This window comes from Lagenorhynchus albirostris, chromosome 4 (genome assembly GCF_949774975.1).
Source record: "Lagenorhynchus albirostris chromosome 4, mLagAlb1.1, whole genome shotgun sequence".
In the NCBI taxonomy this organism is placed as follows: Eukaryota; Metazoa; Chordata; class Mammalia; order Artiodactyla; family Delphinidae; genus Lagenorhynchus; species Lagenorhynchus albirostris.
This window is the reverse complement of record NC_083098.1, coordinates 84,130,822-84,152,834: the sequence shown is the minus strand read 5'-3', so window position 1 is coordinate 84,152,834 and position 22,013 is coordinate 84,130,822. Positions and strand designations below refer to the sequence as shown.

General features: G+C 38.0%; 1 protein-coding gene across 1 annotated transcript in view; it reads left to right on the top strand.

Annotated features, from left to right (window-relative positions):
* Window positions 1–22,013, top strand: part of N4BP2 (NEDD4 binding protein 2) — a 62,672-nt gene that overhangs the window by 29,179 nt on the left and 11,480 nt on the right. The window contains exons 11-14 of the mRNA XM_060148309.1: window positions 1,616–1,734; window positions 6,398–6,536; window positions 20,144–20,332; window positions 21,234–21,402. Coding sequence (XP_060004292.1) covers window positions 1,616–1,734; window positions 6,398–6,536; window positions 20,144–20,332; window positions 21,234–21,402 — 616 coding nt within the window. The remainder of the gene's footprint in view (window positions 1–1,615; window positions 1,735–6,397; window positions 6,537–20,143; window positions 20,333–21,233; window positions 21,403–22,013) is intronic.

Below are 22,013 nucleotides of genomic sequence, written 5' to 3'. Positions count from 1 at the left end.
CAGTGATTTTTGCTTTTTTTTCCATGGGTTTGGTAATAGAAGCTATACTCTTCATCCCGAGGGTATTCCCCCTTAGAGCCTCAGTTAAGAGAATTTCTGGAGAAATTTCTCAGTAAGAGAATTTCCCAAAGGAGAAATATCATTTAAATTCTTCTAAAGCAAAGCATATAAAATAAACATTAGGCATAATGTATGAATAGGATAATTAATTGTAACATGATTATGGTTATGAGTTTTCAGTTTATTGATGGGACCCTAGAATTTGTAGTTTAGAAACTCTGTGATCTGGCAGATTGCTAGTAAATCTGATCACTGAATTTTTTAGTAAGGTCGGATTATAATGTATATCTTAAATAAGACGTGAATATTTAAAATTCTTGAGGTGGCTTGTTTTCATCACTCTTGTGATGTCTGATCAGTTCTTTTTACTGGTCAGATTGTCACCTATTGTGGTTCTTTTTTTATTGTTGTTTGGTGTTATAAATGGCCTAAATATGGTTAGGCTTCAAAACCATTAACTATTCCAGGATTTTCCTAAATTATTGTAATTTTTATATTTTCAGAGACACCTTTGAAATTTTATAGGAAGTTATTTTTCAGACATTAGGATTTTTGGAATAAACAAAAATATTACATAGTTAAATCACAATGTCAGTAAATTGTCTTAGAGTTAGAAATCACTTTAAGAGTGATTACCATATTCCTCAATTAGAATTCACATGGCACATTTTAGGAAAGCTCTTTCGGTTTGGCTATTTAAACAATCCAAATATGACTTTGAAAAAATAACAATTAGTAACAAATCTCATGCAATTACTTTGGAGTAAATATGTTTGTGAAAAAAATTTTTTTATGTGAATTTTAAGATTTTCTGTCAACCTGAATTTGCAACTTATTTGTACATTGTAGTTTCTGCCCATTGAGGAGAATATGTTTTTGAGGACGTTGTTCACAGCATCACACAGTGTCCCTTTAATGAGGACCCATGGGAGAAATTTCTCTCAGGTCTCAGTACCAGAAAAAGCTGTACTTCTCCTGAGCAACTGGTTTGTTTTTATTTTATGGACACTGAGAATCTTTGTTTCCCCCTTTGCTTTGGCCACTAAGAAGCTAAGAACTGAATTTGTGGCCCACCTTTAGCAATTGTACAGGATTTTGTGGCATGCATTTATATACTAATTTTACTTGCTAGCTTTATCCTATATTCTTACCTTTATTTTCTCTACTCTGACTTCCTTTATTTATATCCTGTTTTTATATATATATATATATATATATATATATCCTTTTTTGTATAATATGATTGAATGTGTTGGGTGTGTATATGTGAGAGTATATATACACATGCACACACATATATGTATATGTGTGATTGTGTGTATGTGTGTGTGTGTTAATGAACAGCTTCAAATACTTAGCAAAAAATGGGATATAAATAAATTGTGCAAGAATACTTATATTACTAATTTCAGCCTTTAATCAGTGAAGAAAGTCTGTGACTGCTTTTAAATTATTAGTCTTTTTGCAATAAAATAACCATGCTTTGGGGTCAGCATAATTAGTATTGTAAATTCCATCATAAAGATGGTTTTTGTCTTCTTTTTGTTTGTTTTAGAGAAGGGAGCCGCTTATATTTGAAAAAGATTGCGCCACTAAACTAAAGGAGAAACAGCTCTTTAAGATATTTCCAGCCATTAACCAAAATTTTCTGGTGGACATTTTCAAGGACCACAAGTGAGTGCTAGAAGGATTGTGTGTAGTTTCTGTTGTGATGTCATTGAAAGCATATGTCATGCATTTTAATCTCTTATTTTTATTTTTCTGTTAACAAAAATAATATAGGTATATTATAAACCATTTAAATGCAGTAATGTAGAAAGTGAGGAGTTTCTGTCAATTGGTTCATATTCCTCCTTAGTTTTTTCTCATATACATACACTAATGTATGTGCGTACATGTGTACCTATTTGCTTTTGTGTCTATATAAACACAAAAATAGGTTGTGTTTTATGTACTGTTTTGTAGTTTTACTGTTATTTATTTTTTCTGTCCATACTTTGTGATCTACCCTTTTCTTTTTAAAGTCTACAGAGTATTCCATAGTATTCTTAAGTGATTTCTTAAAGTACCGTAGTTTATTTAAAGGTGCTCTGTTTATGGGCTTTTTGACTGTAAGAAAAGTTGGAAACCATGTTGCACTGAGTATCCTTGAACATACATTTTTGTGTGCATGGATGAATGTTATTGTAGGCTAGTTCCTAAAAGTGAAATTGCTGGTCCAGAGTGTGTATATTAAATTTTTTTACAGCTAATGCCAAATTTCCTTTTAAAAGGGCTTTCCATATTAGTTATATGAGCTGATAGCGTAACCTGCCCTGGATATTAAGAATCTTTAAATTTTTTGCCAGTCTGGTGTGAAAAATATTTCATTGCTGTTTAAATTTTTATTTTCCTTATTACTACTGAGGTTGAGCTTTTATTCCATTAATTTCTTTTTCTATTAATTGCTTACCCTTTTCCTGTCTTCCTTTTGACTGTTTGTATTTCTTTCTAGATCTGTGAGAGCTCTTTATATATCATGTGTAGTTATCTTTGTTAATATAGATTATAGTAATTTTTTCTGATATAGCCATATACATATTTTAATTCATGTTTTATCAGAAAGTTTTTTCCCTTATTGGTTCTGAGTTTTATCACTTTTTAAGAAAATCTGTCCTACCCCAATATTATGAAAATATTTTCTGCAGTAAATTTTTTTTTTTTTTTTTTTTTGTGTGTGTGTTACGTGGGCCTCTCACTGTTGTGGCCTCTCCCGTTGCGGAGCACAGGCTCCAGACGCACAGGCTCAGCAGCCATGGCTCACGGGCCCAGCCGCTCCGCGGCATGTGGGTTCTTCCCGGACTGGGGCACGAACCCATATCCCCTGCATCGGCAGGCGGACTCTCAACCACTGCGCCACCAGGGAAGCCCTCTGCTGTATTTTTAATAGTTAAATTTAAAAAGTTTATCTAGCATTTTTATGTGTATGGTATGAAGTAGAGTTTAACTTAATTGTTTTCTCCAAATGATTAACTGGATGAATAGGTCACCTTTACCCACTGATATAAAATATAATTACTAATATTTACTACATTCTCAAATATACATTTTCTTTTATAGACTCTTTGATTCCATTGAGCTATTTGGTCCTAAGTTTCCACCATCTTGTTTTAGTTATTGTGGTGTTGTAGTGTGTTTTGATGCTTAGTATGTTAGGAATGCTTCTGGTTTGAGTAATACATACTTTCGATCTTAATGTATTCCTTAAATTCCTATTTTAGCAAGAGTTGTTTTAAATAGATGCCTTTTTAGAATCTTTGGAGAATCCAATATAGATTTTTTTTCTTTAGTTTATTAGTATATTTCATGTTAGTCACAGTAATTTATGGAATAAAAAAATCTTTCAGGTTTTGTTTTTTTCCTTTAATGTAGTGTCAGAATTGATTTCAGGATTTTTGCAACAGTAGTTAAATGAGATAAGTCTGTGATATTCTGTTCCTGTGTTATCTTTGTCAGATTTTGGTTTTAGGGTTTAATTTGGTGTTTGACTTAATAAAAGAACCTGGCAAGACTGCCATTTTTCTCTGTGCCCTGGAAAGTTTAAATAAATTAGTACCTTGAAGGTTCTGGGGTTGTGCCTTTTTAGGGGGAAGGTCTCTTCGCTTTTCTTTAGGGAGAAGGTCTTTTCACTATCTTTTTAGGGGTATTGCTTTATTCAGATGTTTGCTTTTTTTTTTTTTTTTTTTTTGCGGTACGTGGGCCTCTCACTGTTGTGGCCTCTCCCGTTGCGGAGCACAGGATCCGGACACGCAGGCTCAGCGGCCATGGCTCACGGGTCCAGCCGCTCTGCGGCATGTGGGATCTTCCCGGACCTGGGCACGAACCCGTGTCCCCTGCATCGGCAGGCGGACTCTCAACCACTGCGCCACCAGGGAAGCCCAGATGTTTGCTTTTTTTCCATGAATCTTTTCTGGTAGTTTGTCTTCTAGAAAATCATCAGGTTTATTATTGTTAAGTTGTATATAATATTCTGTGATAATTAAAAACATTATTTTGTATTTATTATGTCCTTTTTTCCTTTCCTAATGTTTTTTTTCTATTTTCTTTGTTATTGCTGTTTATCAGATTGACCCTTTTAAAGAACAGGCTCTTGGTTTATTGATCAAAGTCTGTTTTATTTCTCTAATCATTTATTTTTGGTGATTCTTTTCTATTTTTGATGGTTCCTTTCTCTTTAAATTTGTTATGTTTTCAATTCTTTGGTTAGTTTGTTTCCTTTCAATCTTTAATAACAAATATACTTAAGGGTGTGAATTTTTTTCTGTATAATGTTTTTGATATATATGTAATGTTTTGATTTTGATATGTAGTATTTTCATTTTTTTCTAAATAATCTCTAATTCACTTTGACTTTCTAATTTATCCAAGAGTTTTATATTTTCTAAATGGTTTGATAGTTTGGTGGAGGGGGGCGGATTACTGTTTGTTTTGTTCTGTTGGGGTATAAGAATGCAGCCTGAAAGAGTCCTGCTTTTTGGAAGTTGAGATTTCCTTTGTGGTTTAATACATGATCAGTTATTATAAATATTGCACAAAGTGCCTTTTTAAAAAAATATTTATTTATTTACTTATTTATTTGGCTTCTTCGTGTCTTAGTTGTGGCATGCGGTATCTTTCATTGCAGCATGCTGACTTCTCTCTAGTTCTGGCTCGAGGGCTGCAGAGCGCGCAGGCTCAGTAGTTGTGGCACATGGGCTTAGTTGCCCTGTGGCCTGTGGCATCTTAGTTCCCAACCAGAGATTGAACCCATGTCCCCTGCATTGGAAGGTGGATTCGCAACCACTGGACCACCAGGAAAGTCCCTGAAAGTGTTTTTGAAAAAGAATATTCTCTGCTGAGTATGCAGAGTTCTAAATATGTCACTTGAATCAAGTTTTTCATGGTATTATTTCAATCCACAATTTTTCTATTTATTTTTGCTACCTAAACAGCTGTTTTCTTAGAGTTGTGTGTTAAAATATCCCAAGGCACTGGGGGTTAGGAGGGTGGTGCTGGCATATGGCAACTCTCTTCTATGGGGACCTAGGGCAAGAAGCCCTGATGTGAAATTATCCAGAGTTGTGGTTCCCCAGGCAAGGTAAGGGGACTGAGTTGAGTCCTTCCTCTCGATGCTCAGAGTGATTGGTCAGTCAGGCCCCTCGGGGCAGGTATTATGGTATTAAATGATTACCTCCATTTGTCTGCCAACAGGTGGATAATTGTCTCAGTTACCAGTAGTTTCAGTTTCACCCCGGGTAAGAAGGGTAGGTTCGTTCAGTTACTGCAGTATACGCCTGCAGTGTCATCTTCCAGGGCCACGCACTGCTAACAGCGCCTGTGGTGGAGACTGGCTTCCGGCCCTAGGAGTGGGCAAGCCAGGTGATTTTAAGAACTAGTTAGGATGTGGTTAATTTCTGGTAGTTTCTAGGCCCTAGAAACCCCAATTTGTTGAGCATATGTGAGGCGGCAAGATGAGAGTGCTCAAGGAGAATTGGTAGTCCCAAATGGTTCCCCTTCAAGGGTTGTCTTTAATAAATTGATGAGTAGCAAAATATCACAGTATTTTAGATAGCCGTCACATTTCAAAAACAGTCCTTTGTGGTCAGCTCTTCATTATCTGGCCATTGGAAAAGATCAGAGGCATAAATAGTCTGAAATAATGAGCAGTATAAAATCATTTATAATTTTCTTTGGAATGAGTTTCTTTGGATACAGGGACATTAGCGTTTCAGATGTTTGTCAATTTTTGTAGAATTTCGTATTCCACATAATATAGTATCACCATGAAAATATGCCTAAATAATGTAGGGGTGGGAGGTAGGGTAGTGTTTTAGTTTTTCCTTTCTATATCCCTGCTTAGAGTTTCTTTGACTAGAACGCCATGGTATAAGTAAAATGTAAAATTTGACAGGATAAAAATGTCAGTTTAAGGATTTATTGTCTGTTTTTGATGTTTGAAGGAAACTGAAACCATGTGTGAATCCAACAAGGGACTTAAGTATAGGTGATAAGATGAAAGAAAGATTTGTGGAAAATTTACCTGGAATAAAAGATAAGAAAATTAATTAATTATCAATATGTTACTTTTCGGTATTCATTTAAAAAATTAGTTTTTGAGAGCCTCTAACTTGACACTTTCCCTCTGTTCATTCTTGAGTCTTGAGATACACAATGAGCATTTAATTTTCATGTTAAAACTCAGAAGTGAGCCAATTTTTCATATTCTTCTAAGATTTTGTAAGATTGCTTATGCTAATGTTTCCACATAACTTTTTATTTTCATTTCCTGACCTCATATTTGTACTTCAACTCTCTACAGCTATTCGTTAGAACACACAGTGCAATTTCTAAATTGTGTTCTTGAAGGAGACCCTGTAAAAACAGTGGTAGCACAAGAGTTTGTTCACCAAAATGAGAATGTCACTTCTCATACTGCACAGAAGTCTAAGGAGAAAAAGGTATAGAGCTACTTAATTTTTTACAGTAATGGTAAATAATTGTGTTTGAAAATATAATTGGTTTGTTAGATAGTTTAATGATTATTTCTCACCATTTTTCATAGACTGGAAATTTAACCACCAATAGCATATTTGGTTTAGAATATCTGTTTGCTCAAAATAGTGAATTTATAGCTGATTATATTTTTTTCTTTAAACCCTTTGTGCACAACAAGCATTGGAATTTCTGTAACTTTTTATGTGTAGACTACACAGTAGAGTATGAGGCTTAATTGAATAGCAGTGGGTGTAATATGATGGGTCTTAGGGCATAAATAATGTGGGTGGAAATGTTTAGCCATTTGAGAAGCTACCAAGTATTTTCCCCAAATGGCTGCGTTCTTTTACATTTCCATCAGCAGTGTATGAGGGTTACAATTTCTCCACATCCTCTCTGACACTTGTTATCATCTGTCTTTTTGATTATAGCCATCCTAGTGGGTGTGAAGTTGTTTTATGGGTACCTGGGATTTGTTTTAATCAGGTATGGTAAGACACCCAGACATGGAAACGTTGTGAAGGATTCCTAGAGACAGGAGGCATGGCCCAAAGCCACAGGAGGCATGGCCCAAAGCCACATGAGGAAGCACCAGGGTCAAGGAGGCAAAGGAAGTAGGGGGGAAGTGTGGGCAAGAGCCTTTTTTGTGGTGTCTGCAGGAAGGACTGGGCCACGCAGAGTAATAAGCAGGTTTAGGATGGACTAGTTTGAATAATTTCAGCAGGCTCTGGGGCATAGGAACTGTCCCCAGTTTTCTGGTACCTGGCTTCGGTGATCAGGGTATATAGATGGTAGTCAGAGAGTGAGAGCCCCATAAAGAAGGTGGTTGGGGGTATGGGCTCTAGATTGGTTGGTTTGCATATATAAAGCGTTCTAGCAAGTGAGTTGTTTCCTATCTCTAGGAATTAGCTAACCCCAAGGTGGTGGGTGCTGTGTCTCTGGGGGTCAGCAAGGCCCCAGATGTCAAAGCATCAGAATACAGGAAATAAAAGACGTGGCTAATACAGAAGTGGTGTCTCGTTGTGATTTTGATTTGCATTTCCCTGATTACTGGTGATGTTGAGCATCTTATCGTGTGCTTATTGGCCATTTGTATAACTTCTTTGAAGAAATGTCTATTAATATCCATTACCCATTACAATTAAAAAATTCTCTAGTTGTATGAATTTTTATATAGTCTACGTACAAGACCCTTATCAGACATATGACTTGCAGAATTTTTCCTGTTCCAAGGGTTGTCTTTTCACTTTTTTGATGATGTCCTTTGAAGCACAAAAGTTTTAAAAATTGATCACAATTTTTTCTTTTGTTGGATGTACTTTTGTTTTCTTTTCGTTTTTTCTTTTTTCTCGCTGTGTCACAGCTTACCCTTCCCCCTCCCCATATCCTCAAGTCCATTCTCTAGTAGGTCTGTGTCTTTATTCCTGTCTTACCCCTAGGTTCTTCATGACATTTTTTTTTCTTAAATTCCATATATATGTGTTAGCATACGGTATTTGTCTTTCTCTTTCTGACTTACTTCACTCTGTATGACAGACTCTAGGTCTATCCACCTCATTACAAATAGCTCAATTTCGTATCTTTTTATGGCTGAGTAATATTCCATTGTATATATGTGCCACATCTTCTTTATCCATTCATCCGATGATGGACACTTAGGTTGTTTCCATCTCCGGGCTATTGTACATAGAGCTACAATGAACGTTGTGGTACATGACTCTTTTTGAATTATGGTTTTCTCAGGGTGTATGCCCAGTAGTGGGATTGCTGGGTCATATGGTAGTTCTATTTGTAGTTTTTTAAGGAACGTCCATACTGCTCTCCACAGTGGCTGTATCAATTTACATTCCCACCAACAGTGCAAGAGGGTTCCCTTTTCTCCACACCCTCTCCAGCATTTATTGTTTCTAGATTTTTTGATGATGGCCATTCTGACTGGTGTGAGATGATATCTCATTGTAGTTTTGATTTGCATTTCTCTAATGATTAATGATGTTGAGCATTCTTTCATGTGTTTGTTGGCAGTCTGTATATCTTCATTGGAGAAATGTCTATTTAGGTCTTCTGCCCATTTTTGGATTGGGTTGTTGGTTTTTTTGTTATTGAGCTGCTTATAAATTTTGGAGATTAATCCTTTGTCAGTTGCTTCATTTGCAAATATTTTCTCCTATTCTGAGGGTTGTCTTTTGGTCTTGTTTATGGTTTCCTTTGCTGTGCAAAAGCTTTTAAGTTTCATTAGGTCCCATTTGTTTATTTTTGTTTTTATTTCCATTTCTCTAGGAGGTGGGTCAAAAAGGATCTTGCTGTGATTTATGTCATAGAGTGTTCTGCCTATGTTTTTCTCTAAGAGTTTGATAGTTTCTGGCCTTACATTTAAGTCTTTAATCCATTTTGAGCTTATTTTTGTGTATGGTGTTAGGGAGTGGTCTAATCCTATACTTTTACATGTACCTGTCCAGTTTTCCCAACACCACTTACTGAAGAGGCTGTCCTTTCTCCACTGTACATTCCCGCCTCCTTTACCAAAGATAAGGTGACCATATGTGCGTGGGTTTATCTCTGGGCTTTCTATCCTGTTCCATTGATCTATCTTTCTGTTTTTGTGCCAGTACTATACTGTCTTGATTACTGTAGCTTTGTAGTATAGTCTGAAGTCTGGGAGCCTGATTCCTCCAGTTCCTTCTTTCGTTCTCAAGATTGCTTTGGCTATTCGGGGTCTTTTGTGTTTCCATACAGATTGTGAAAGTTTTTGTTCTAGTTCTGTGAAAAATGCCAGTGGTAGTTTGATAGGGATTGCATTGAATCTGTAGATTGCTTTGGGTAGTAGAGTCATTTTCACAGTGTTGATTCTCCAATCCAAGAAAATGGTATATCTCTCCATCTATTTGTATCATCTTTTTTTTTTTTTAACATCTTTATTGGGGTATAATTGCTTTACAATGGTGTGTTAGTTTCTGCTTTATAACAAAGTGAATCAGTTATACATATACATATGTTCCCATATCTCTTCCCTCTTGCGTCTCCCTCCCTCCCACCCTCCCTATCCCACCCCTCCAGGCTGTCACAAAGCACCGAGCCAATATCCCTGTGCCATGCGGCTGCTTCCCACTAGCTATCTACCTTACTACGTTTGTTAGTGTGTATATGTCCATGACTCTCTCTCGCCCCGTCACAGCTCACCCTTCCCCCTCCCCATAACCTCAAGTCCGTTCTCTAGGAGGTCTGCGTCTTTATTCCTGTCTTACCCCTAGGTTCTTCATGACATTTTTTTTTTCTTAAATTCCATATATATGTGTTAGCATACGGTATTTGTCTTTTTCTTTCTGACTTACTTCACTCTGTATGACAGACTCTAGGTCTATCCACCTCATTACAAATAGCTCAATTTCGTTTCTTTTTATGGCTGAGTAATATTCCATTGTATATATGTGCCACATCTTCTTTATCCATTCATCCGATGATGGGCACTTAGGTTGTTTCCATCTCCGGGCTATTGTAAATAGAGCTGCAATGAACATTTTGGTACATGACTCTTTTTGAATTTCGGTTTTCTCAGGGTATATGCCCAGTAGTGGGATTGCTGGGTCATATGGTAGTTCTATTTGTAGTTTTTTTTTTTTTTTTTTTTTTTGCGGTACGCGGGCCTCTCACTGTTGTGGCCTCTCCTGTTGCAGAGCACAGGCTCCGGACGCACAGGCTCAGCAGCCATGGCTCACGAGCCTAGCCGCTCAGTGGCATGTGGGATCTTCCCGGACCGGGGCATGAACCCGTGTCCCCTGCATCGGCAGGCGGACTCTCAACCACTGCGCCACCAGGGAAGCCCTATTTGTAGTTTTTTAAGGAACCTCCATACTGTTCTCCATAGTGGCTGAACCAATTCACATTCCCACCAGCAGTGCAAGAGGGTTCCCTTTTCTCCACACCCTCTCCAGCATTTATTGTTTCTAGATTTTTTGATGATGGCCGTTCTGACTGGTGTGAGATGATATCTCATTGTAGTTTTGATTTGCATTTCTCTAATGATTAATGATGTTGAGCATTCTTTCATGTGTTTGTTGGCAGTCTGTATATCTTCTTTGGAGAAATGTCTATTTAGGTCTTCTGCCCATTTTTGGATTGGGTTGTTTGTTTTTTTGTTATTGAGCTGCATGAGCTGCTTGTAAATTTTGGAGATTAATCCTTTGTCGGTTGCTTCATTTGCAAATATTTTCTCCCATTCTGAGGGTTGTCTTTTGGTCTTGTTTATGGTTTCCTTTGCTGTGCAAAAACTTTGAAGTTTCATTAGGTCCCATTTGTTTATTTTTGTTTTTATTTCCATTACTCTAGGAGGTGGGTCAGAAAGAATCTTGCTGTGATTTATGTCATAGAGTGTTCTGCCTATGTTTTCCTCTAAGAGTTTGATAGTTTCTGGCCTTATATTTAGGTCTTTAATCCATTTTGAGCTTATTTTTGTGTATGGTGTTAGGGAGTGATCTAATCTCATACTTTTACATGTACCTGTCCAGTTTTCCCAGCACCACTTATTGAAGAGGCTGTCCTTTCTCCACTGTACATTCCTGCCACCTTTATCAAAGATAAGGTGTCCATATGTGCATGGGTTTATCTCTGGGCTTTCTATCCTGTTCCATTGATCTATCTTTCTGTTTTTGTGCCAGTACCATACCGTCTTGATAACTGTAGCTTTGTAGTATAGTCTGAAGTCAGGGAGCCTGATTCCTCCAGTTCCTTTTTTTGTTCTCAAGATTGCTTTGGCTATTCGGGGTCTTTTGTGTTTCCATACAAATTGCGAAAGTTTTTGTTCTAGTTCTGTGAAAAATGCCAGTGGTAGTTTGATAGGGATTGCATTGAATCTATAGATTGCTTTGGGTAGTAGAGTCATTTTCACAATGTTGATTCTTCCAATCCAAGAACATGGTATATGTCTCCATCTATTTGTATCATCTTTAATTTCTTTCATCGGTGTCTTATAATTTTCTGCATACAGGTCTTTTGTCTCCTTAGGTAGGTTTATTCCTAGATATTTTATTCTTTTTGTTGCAATGGTAAATGGGAGTGTTTTCTTGATTTCACTTTCAGATTTTTCATCATTAGTGTATAGGAATGCCAGCAATTTCTGTGCATTAATTTTGTATCCTGCTACTTTACCAAATTCATTGATTAGCTCTAGTAGTTTTCTGGTAGCATCTTTAGGATTCTCTATGTATCTGCAAACAGTGACAGCATTACTTCTTCTTTTCCAATTTGGATTCCTTTTATTTCCTTTTCTTCTCTGATTGCTGTGGCTAAAACTTCCAAAACTATGTTGAATAAGAGTGGTGAGAGTGGGCAACCTTGTCTTGTTCCTGATCTTAGTGGAAATGCTTTCAGTTTTTCACCATTGAGGACAATGTTGGCTGTGGGTTTGTCATATATGGCCTTTATTATGTTGAGGTAAGTTCCCTCTATGCCTACTTTCTGTAGGGTTTTTATCATAAATGGGTGTTGAATTTTGTCGAAAGCTTTCTCTGCATCTATTGAGATGATCATATGGTTTTTCTCCTTCAATTTGTTAATATGGTGTATCACATTGATTGATTTGCGTATATTGAAGAATCCTTGCATTCCTGGAATAAACCCCACTTGATCATGATGTATGATCTGTTTAATGTGCTGTTGAATTCTGTTTGCTAGTATTTTGTTGAGGATTTTTGCATCTATGTTCATCAGTGATATTGGCCTGTAGTTTTCTTTCTTTGTGACATCCTTGTCTGGTTTTGGTATCAGGGTGATGGTGGCCTTGTAGAATGAGTTTGGGAGAGTTCCTCCCTCTGCTATATTTTGTAAGAGTTTGAGAAGGATGGGTGTTAGCTCTTCTCTAAATGTTTGATAGAATTCGCCTGTGAAGCCATCTGGTCCTGGGCTTTTGTTTGTTGGAAGATTTTTAATCACAGTTTCAATATCAGTGCTTGTGATTGGCCTGTTCATATTTTCTATTTCTTCCTAATTCAGTCTTGGCAGGTTGTGCATTTCTAAGAATTTGTCCATTTCTTCCAGGTTGTCCATTTTATTGGCATAGAGTTGCTTGTAGTAATCTCTCATGATCTTTTGTATTTCTGCAGTGTCAGTTGTTACTTCTCCTTTTTCATTTCTAATTCTGTTTATTTGAGTCTTCTCCCATTTTTTCTTGATGAGTCTGGCTAATGGTTTATCAATTTTGTTTATCTTCTCAAAGAACCAGCTTTTAGTTTTATTGATCTTTGCTATCATTTCCTTCATTTCTTTTTCATTTATTTCTGACCTGATTTTTATGATTTCTTTTCTTCTGCTGACTTTGGGGTTTTTTTTGTTCTTCTTTCTCTAATTGCTTTAGATGCAAGGTTATGTTGTTTATTCGAGATGTTTCCTGTTTCTTAAGGTAGGATTGTATTGCTATAAACTTCCCTCTTAGAACTGCTTTTGCTGCATCCCATAGATTTTGGGTTGTCGTGTCTCCATTGTCATTTGGTTCTAGGTATTTTTTGATTTCCTCTTTGATTTCTTCAGTGATCACTTCGTTATTAAGTAGTGTATTGTTTAGCATCCATGTGTTTGTATTTTTTACAGATCTTTTCCTGTAATTGATATCTAGTCTCATAGCATTGTGGTCAGAAAAGATACTTGATACAATTTCAGTTATCTTAAATTTACCAAGGCTTGATTTGTGACCCAAGATATGATCTATCCTGGACAATGTTCCATGAGCACTTGAGAAAAATGTGTATTCTGTGGTTTTTGGATAGAATGTCCTATAAATATCGATTAAGTTCATCTTGTTTAATGTATCATTTAAAGCTTGTGTTTCCTTATTTATTTTCATTTGGGATGATCTGTCCATTGGTGAAAGTGGGGTGTTAAATTCCCTTACTATGAATGTGTTACTGTCGATTTCCCCTTTTATGGCTGTTAATATTTGCCTTATGTATTGAGGTGCTCCTATGTTGGGTGCATAAATATTTACAATTGTTATATCTTCTTGGATCGATCCCTTGATCATTATGTAGTGTCCTTCTTTGTCTCTTCTAATAGTCTTTATTTTAAAGTCTATTTTGTCTGATATGAGAATAGCTACTCCAGCTTCCTTTTGGTCTCCATTTGCATGGAATATCTTTTTCCATCCCATTACTTTCCGTCTGTATGTGTCTCTAGGTCTGAAGTGGGTCTCTTGTAGACAGCAAATATATGGGTCTTGTTTTTGTATCCATTCAGCCAATCTGTGTCTTTTGGTGGGGGCATTTAATCCATTTACATTTAAGGTAATTATCGATATGTATGTTCCTATTCCCATTTTCTAAATTGTTTTGGGTTCGTTATTGTAGGTCTTTTCCTTCTCTTGTGTTTCTTGCCTAGAGAAGTTCCTTTAGCAGTTGTTGTAAAGCTGGTTTGGTTGTGCTGAACTCTCTCAGCTTTTGCTTGGCTGTAAAGGTTTTAATTTCTCCATCAAATCTGAATGAGATCATTGCTGGGTAGAGTAATCTTGGTTGCAGGTTTTTCTCCTTCATCACTTTAAATATGTCCTGCCAGTCCCTTCTGGCTTGCAGAGTTTCTGCTGAAAGATCAGCTGTTAACCTTATGGGGATTCCCTTGTGTGTTATTTGTTGTTTTTTCCTTGCTGCTTTTAATATGTTTTCTTTGTATTTAATTTTTGACAGTTTGATTAATATGTGTCTTGGCGTGTTTCTCCTTGGATTTATCCTGTATGAGAGTCTCTGTGCTTCCTGGACTTGATTAACTATTTCCTTTCCCATATTAGGGAAGTTTCCAACTATAATCTCTTCAAATATTTTCTCAGTCCCTTTCTTTTTCTCTTCTTCTTCTGGAACCCCTATAATTCAAATGTTGGTGCATTTAATGTTGTCCCAGAGGTCTCTGAGACTGTCCTCAGTTCTTTTCATTCTTTTTTCTTTATTCTGCTCTGCAGTAGTTATTTCCACCATTTTATCTTCCAGGTCACTTATCCGTTCTTCTGCCTCAGTTATTCTGCTATTGATCCCATCTAGAGTATTTTTAATTTCATTTATTGTGTTGTTCATTGTTGCTTGTTTCATCTTTAGTTCTTCTAGGTGCTTGTTAAATGTTTCTTGCATTTTGTCTAGTTCCAAGATTTTGGATCATCTTTACTATCATTACTCTGAATTCTTTTTCAGGTTGACTGCCTATTTCCTCTTCATTTGTTAGGTCTGGTGGGTTTTTATCTTGCTCCTTCATCTGCTTTGTGCTTTTTTGTCTTCTCATTTTGCTTATCTTACTGTGTTTGGGATCTCCTTTTTGCAGGCTGCAGGTTCGTAGTTCCTGTTGTTTTTGGTGTCTGTCCCCAGTGGCTAAGGTTGGTTCAGTGGGTTGTGAAGGCTTCCTGGTGGAGGGGACTAGTGCCTGTGTTCTGGTGGATTAGGCTGGATCTTGTCTTTCTGGTGGGCAGGTCCACGTCTGGTGGTGTGTTTTGGGGTGTCTGTGGACTTATTATGATTTTAGGCAGCTTCTCTGCTAATGGGTGGGGTTTTGTTCTTGTCTTGCTAGTTGTTTGGCATAAGATGTCCAGCAGTGTAGCTTGCTGGTCGTTGAGTGAAGCTGGGTGCTGGTGTTGAAATGGAGATCTCTGGGAGGTTTTCGCTGTTTGATATTATGTGTAGCTGGGAGGTCTCTTGTGGACCAGTGTCCTGAAGTTGGCTCTCCCACCTCAGAGGCACAGCACTGACTCCCGGCTGCAGCACCAAGAGCCTTTCATCCACACGGCTCAGAATAAAAGGGAGAAAAAGTAGGAAGAAGGAATTAGTAGAAGAAAGAAAGAGAGAGAGAGAGAGAAAGAAAGAAAGGAAGGAAGGAAGGAAGGAAGGAAGGAGGAAAGGAGGGAGGGAGGGAGGGAGGGATGAGTGAAGGAAGGAAAAAAGAGAAAGAAGATAAAATAAAGTAGTAAGATAAAATATAATAAAGTTATTAAAATAAAAAAATAATTAAGAGAAAAAAAATTAAAACAGTAACAACAACAACAAAAAAATGGATGTATAGAACCCTAGGACAAATGGTGGAAGCAAAGCTATACAGACAAAATCTCACACAGAAGCATACACATACACACTCACAAAAAGAGGAAAAGGAGAAAAAATCATAAATCTTGTTCTCAAAGTCCATCTCCTCAATTTGGGATGATTCATTGTCTATTCATGTATTCCTCAGATGCAGGGTACATCAAGTTGATTGTGGAGATTTAATCCGCTGCTCCTGAGGCTGCTGGGAGAGATTTCCTTTTCTCTTCTTTGTTCTCACAGCTCGCAGGGGCTCAGCTTTGGATTTGGCCCCACCTCTGCGTGTAGGTCGCTGGAGGGCGTCTGTTCTTCGCTCAGACAGGATGGGGTTAAAGGAGCAGCTGATTCGGGGGCTCTGGCTCACTCAGGCTGGGGGGAGGGAGGGGTACGGAGTGCGGGGCGGGCCTGCGGCAGCAGAGGCCAGCGTGACATTGCACCAGCCTGAGGCGCGCCATGTGTTTTCCTTGGGGAGTTGTCCCTGGATCCTGGGGCCCTGGCAGTAGCGAGCTGCACAGGCTCCCCGGAAGGGGGTGTGTGGATAGTGACCTGTGCTCACACACAGGGTTCTTGGTGGCGGCAGCAGCAGCCTTAGCGTCTCCTGCCCATCTCTGGGGTCCGCGCTTTTAGCCGCGGCTCGCGCCTGTCTCTGGAGCTCCTTTAAGCAGCGCTCTTAATCCCCTCTCCTCGCACACCAGGAAACAAAGAGGGAAGAAAAAGTCTCTTGTCTCGTCGGCAGGTCCAGACTTTTCCCCCCGGACTCCCTCCCGGTTAGCCGTGGCGCACTAACCCCCTGCAGGCTGTGTTCACGCTGCCAACGGCAGTCCTCTCCGGGTGCTCTGACCAAAGCCCGAGCCTCAGCTCCCAGCCCCGCCCATTCCGGCGGGTGAGCAGACAAGCCTCTTGGGCTGGTGAGTGCTGCTCGGCACTGATCCTCTGTGCGGGAATCTCCCCGCTTTGCCCTCCGCACCCCTGTTGCTGTGCTCTCCTCTGCGGCCCTGAAGCTTTTTCCCTCCGCCACCCGCGAAGGGGCTTCCTAGTCTGTGGAAACCTTTCCTCCTTCACAGCTCCCTCCCACTGGTGCAGGTCCCGTCCCTATTCTCCCGTCCCGTCTCTGTTTATTCTTTTTTCTTTTGCCCTACCCAGGTACGTGGGGGGTTTCTTACCTTTTGGGAGGTCTGAGGTGTTCTGCCAGCGTTCAGTAGGTATTCTGTAGGAGTTGTTCCATGTGTAGATGTATTTCTGGTGTATCTGTGGGGAGGAAGGTGGTCTCCGTGTCTTACTCTTCCGCCATCTTGAAACAGGAACCTGTTGGATGTACTTTTGGTGTCATATCTAAGAAACTATTGCCTAATTCAAGGTCATGGGGATTTACACCTGAGTTTTCTTCTAAGAGTTTTATAGTTTTAGTGTTTACATTTAGAGCTTTGATCTATTTTGGGTTAATTTTTGTATATGGTGTGAGATAGGGGTCCAGGTTCATTCTTTTGCATGTGGATATCCAGTTGTCACATCACCACTTGTTGCAAAGACTGCTTTTCCCCATTGAATTTTCTTAGCACCCTAGTTGAAAATGAATTGACTATAAATTTATCACTAGACTCTCAGTTTCATTCCGTTAATCTGTATGTTTCTCATTATGCCAGTACCACAGTCTTGATTACTGTAGCTTTGTAGTAAGTTTTGAAATTAGGAAGTGTGCGTTTTCAACTATTTTCAAGATTATTTTGTCTATTCTGGTCCTCATGCATTTCCATGTGAATTTTAGGATCAGCTTGTCAATTTCTGCAAAGAAGCCAGTTGGAATTTTCATGGGGATTTTGTTGAGCCTGTGGATCAATTTGAGGTGTATTGCGATCTTAACAATATTGTCTTCCAATTCATGAATATAGAGTACCTTTCGATTTATTTAGGTCCTCTTAATTTCATTCAACAGTGTGTTGTAGTTTTTTTTTTGTTTTTTTTTTTTGCGCCACGCGGGCCTCTCACCGTTGTGGCCTCACAGGCTCTGGATGTGCAGGCCCAGCGGCCATGGCCCACGGGCCCAGCCACTCCCCGGCATGTGGGATCTTCCCGGCCCAGGGCACGAACCCATGTCCCCTGCATCGGCAGGCGGACTCTCAACCACTGTGCCACCAGGGAAGCCCCTGTTATAGTTTTGAGTATAAGTTTTACATGCCTTTTAAAAAATTTTTAAAATTTATTTCTAAGCATTTTATTTTTTTGATGCTATTATAAATGAAATTGATTTCTTAATTTTATTTTTGGATTGTACATTGCAAATACATAGAAATATAATTGATTTTGTATATTAATCTTGTATTCGTTTTAGGCTTTTTTTTTTCTTTTTAAACAGTCCTCAATCATCCTGCTATACTTGCTCATTAATAAGACCACTCAGGGATAGTGGAGCACCACTTGTATGTTGCCTTTTTTCTTTGAATATTTCACCATCACTTAGCTGATATGTAGAACTTAGGTAATTTTGGTTTTCATGTGATCTGTTAGCGTGTACACGGAACAGGAACCAAGTGTACTGCTGATGCCTGTGTTCATCATGGATAGGTGCAGTATATTATAAGATTCAGGGAGTGTACAAGATGATGATGAGACCTTCAGTGCCAAACTGGGAATGAAGATTACTTTTTCACCTGATAATAGAGCAAGGCACTCTTGGTCATTATGGCGATAGAGGAAGTGATGGGGACAAAGTGTGCTTGCTCAAAGTGGGAGATGGTTAGAAAATGTTGGAATCAGAAAAGGGTTTGTGAGTTGTGTAAATGTTGGCCAGAACGTAAATTTGGGTAAGTTATACTGGAGATTATTCTTAGCCTTTCTCAAAAAAACGTAGGTAGGTGTCACAACACTGATAAAAATCTTTTAAGATTTTGAACAAAATAGAATAGTCTGTCTTTGATATCCCAGGATCCCAAGGGATCAGAGATACTAAAGGGGAGTATCATGATACCAGTAACATTTTGGTTTATCTGCTTTGTTCAAGAAACTAACATTTATTTAAAACTGTGTTTTATTAATACTACTACTTTTTCCCTTTAGCCTTTAATAAAATTTGCAAGTTTGTTACCATTGGAAATGGTTTTGGTATAATAGTACATCACACTTTCAAGTGACACTAATTACATAAATTCTTAGGCAGCACGTATTTCATTTGGCCCTTGTTAATGAAGTAAACCACATCACTGTGAAAGGGATGTAAAAATAAATTTTGGTTTTATTTAAAAAGAGAGTAGCTATTTGATAAAGTGTCTCTCATTATGTACTGTCTGTTTTGGGCCACGCCATGTGGCTTGCGGGATCTTGGTTTCCCCACTAGGGATTGAACCCCGGCCTCTGGCAGTGAAAGTGCCGAGTCCTAACCACTGGACTGCCAGGGAATTCCCTGTTTTTTCTTTTTTAAAAATAAGCAATGAAGGGTCCCTTCCCAGAGAACCAAATGTATTTGCATTTTTTAGTATGAACACCAACACAGAGAGATTTTAAAGCTATGAAATGTTTATGTCCATATTGTTAGGCACTATGGGCTTTTCAAAGGTCATAGAAAGTGTTTTTATTATTCTCTCCCTGGAAAATCTTTGATTTTATCAGGGATGCAAGCCATATACTCACAGAATATTTAAACGTTAATATGAAAGAAGCTTGTGAAGCTTGACTACTGAGCGTGACATAAGGATGTAGGTCCTATGAATATTCTTAGGTAAGAGAGAGCCTTGGGTTTGTTGCAAAAAATAAACTGACTGTATATTTACAGATTTTTGACTGTGGTAATGAGTTAGGAATATGGTGACGCATTAATTTTATTCTTTTCTATTTGGTAGAGAGTATTGAGGCATATTTGTATAATAATTATTATTTTCATTAACCTTGTGTTTTAAATTAGAGTTAGTTTAGTTTCTTTAATTCAGGGTCTCATATGGGTAACAACTACTTCATGATATTTCAGAAAACTCAAGAAGTCAACATTACCATAGCGGCTAGTTGGTAGTTAGCTGGTTGAAAACTGCCCATAAACCTCCTTATGATTTTTTACCTACTATAAGGCATGCTTACTCCACATGCCTTTCTGTTTTAACAAGAATATTATTCAATTACTTTATCAATTGGTTTATAAAAAATATTGAAATATGCCATTACTTCCTTCAGTGGTTGGACTGATCCTTTGAATGGGTTTACAAACTAAAATTTGGAAAATATTGCATTTAGATAAATGAGCATCATTCTTTGAATATCTTATATTCTCTCTTTTGGCTTGATTTTTTTTTTATTTTCATAATTTTAGAGAACTTTTTAACATCTTCTATGATAAGAATGGTTAAAGAAGGAGTACCCTTATGGCATGAAAAGATTAACAACAGTTGCTGAGTGCATGACTTACTAGATAGACAGTAGGGAGAGTCTGTTTTTTAAGAAGAAAGATAAAAATTAGTAGAGCCCAGTTTTCATGTACATTTTTTTGAAGGTAAAATGTGTGCTTTCTACTTTCTTTCGTATTTTACTTATTGTGTAACACCGTACAGGCAAAGAAATTGAAAGAGACTGAAGATATACCAAGTGAACCATCTTTCCAGGATTTTGAGTACCCAGAGTATGATGACTACAGGGCAGAGGCTTTCCTGCACCAGCAGAAGAGGATGGAATGCTATAGCAAGGCAAAGGAAGCTTATCGGATGGGGAAGAAAAACGTTGCCACGTTTTATGCCCAACAAGTAAAGAGGAAAATTATTTTTTCTTTGTCACTTACAACATCTGAATAATCTTGAAGCAGATAATACTCATACTGTGACTGGATTAAGTTATTCTGGGGAATGTACATTGTATAAGTGACATAAAGTGTCCTAATATGTAAGAAATGTATGGTTCTGAGAATTCTTCCGACAGTTCATATTTTCTTTTAGGTTGGATTCTCTCATTCAGTACTGCTTCTAAACAGATATGAATTTTCTCGAGGAAAGGAAGCAGAATGTTAATATTGGCCATCCCAGGGTGGGATTACAGAGGTCTTGTGCTTTCTATCATGCTTGAATTTTAAGTTGTGTATCACTGTCATAGTCAGAAAAAGAAAGTTACATTAATATCTCTCAGGGAAGTAAAATTTCTACCTGGTCTCATACAGCATGGTATTACAAGAAACCTGATTGATTTACTTTTTGTTTTCTGTGGTTCCATATCGCTTACTTTTTTATGATGGAGCAGAAAAAGGTATCAAACTGGTATAACCTTGTGAGCAATAATAGCAAACCTTGAGGAATGACTTCAGGGATAACTGCAAGGTTTTAAAGGGTTGAGACTCAGGATTATCAAAGGATAAACCAGTGGATTCCTTCTTGAGATGTGTTGTTTATTTAAGTGTCCTTTTCCTATGATTTTTGGATCAGAGAATGTGTTAGAAATGATGATTTAGTAGTTTAAGAACTATGTTATTTGTCCACTGAAATTCACCTAAATTTTGGTGCATTCTTGCATATTAGCCCATTGCATTATTTAAAATTTTACATTTGTTGTTGCCTTTTTTGTTCTTCCTTTTATTTGGGGCACTATTTGTTTCCTCATTGCTTACTAAGTAGCAGATATCAAAAGTGATTACTGATGATATGTTTATAATTAAAGGGTAGTCTCCATGAGCAGAAGATGAAAGAAGCCAATCACCTTGCTGCTGTGGAGATCTTTGAGAAAGTCAATGCCTCCCTGCTGCCACAGAATGTTTTAGACCTCCATGGGCTGCATGTGGATGAGGCTATAGAACATTTGATGACAGTTTTACAGGAGAAAACTGAAGGTAGGACTATAGTCATGATAGATTTTCACAAATTCAAGGAAGTCTGAATGTGCAGGCTGAGGATATCTGTGCCACATTTATAGATGTTTGTATTAGATTCATTCTTCAAGAAAACCTTGGGAAATAATTCTACCTGCCATGTCCATTAACATTTTTATTTTCCTGTTTCAGTTACGTTTGTATTCCTTTGTTATAATTGTCAAAGGGAGGGCATGATGTAATCTGAGAATCCTCTGGACCATTCAGGAATATAATACATCTTTGTTCAGTAGACATTTATTAAAGCTAATAGATACTTATTGCTCAACAGATGTTTAATAAAATGCAGAAGTAGGGCTTCCCTGGTGGCGCAGTGGTTGGGAGTCCACCTGCCGATGCAGGGAACACGGGTTCGTGCCCCGGTCCGGGAAGATCCCACATGCCGCGGAGCGGCTGGGCCCGTGAGCCATGGCCGCTGAGCCTGCGCGTCCAGAGCCTGTGCTCTGCAACGGGAGAGGCCACAACAGCGAGAGGCCTGCGTACCGCAAAAAAAAAAAATTAAAAAAAATTAAAAATGCAGAAGTAAATTAGGTGATCGGATTTTTATAGAATTACCATAAAGGCAGGATTTA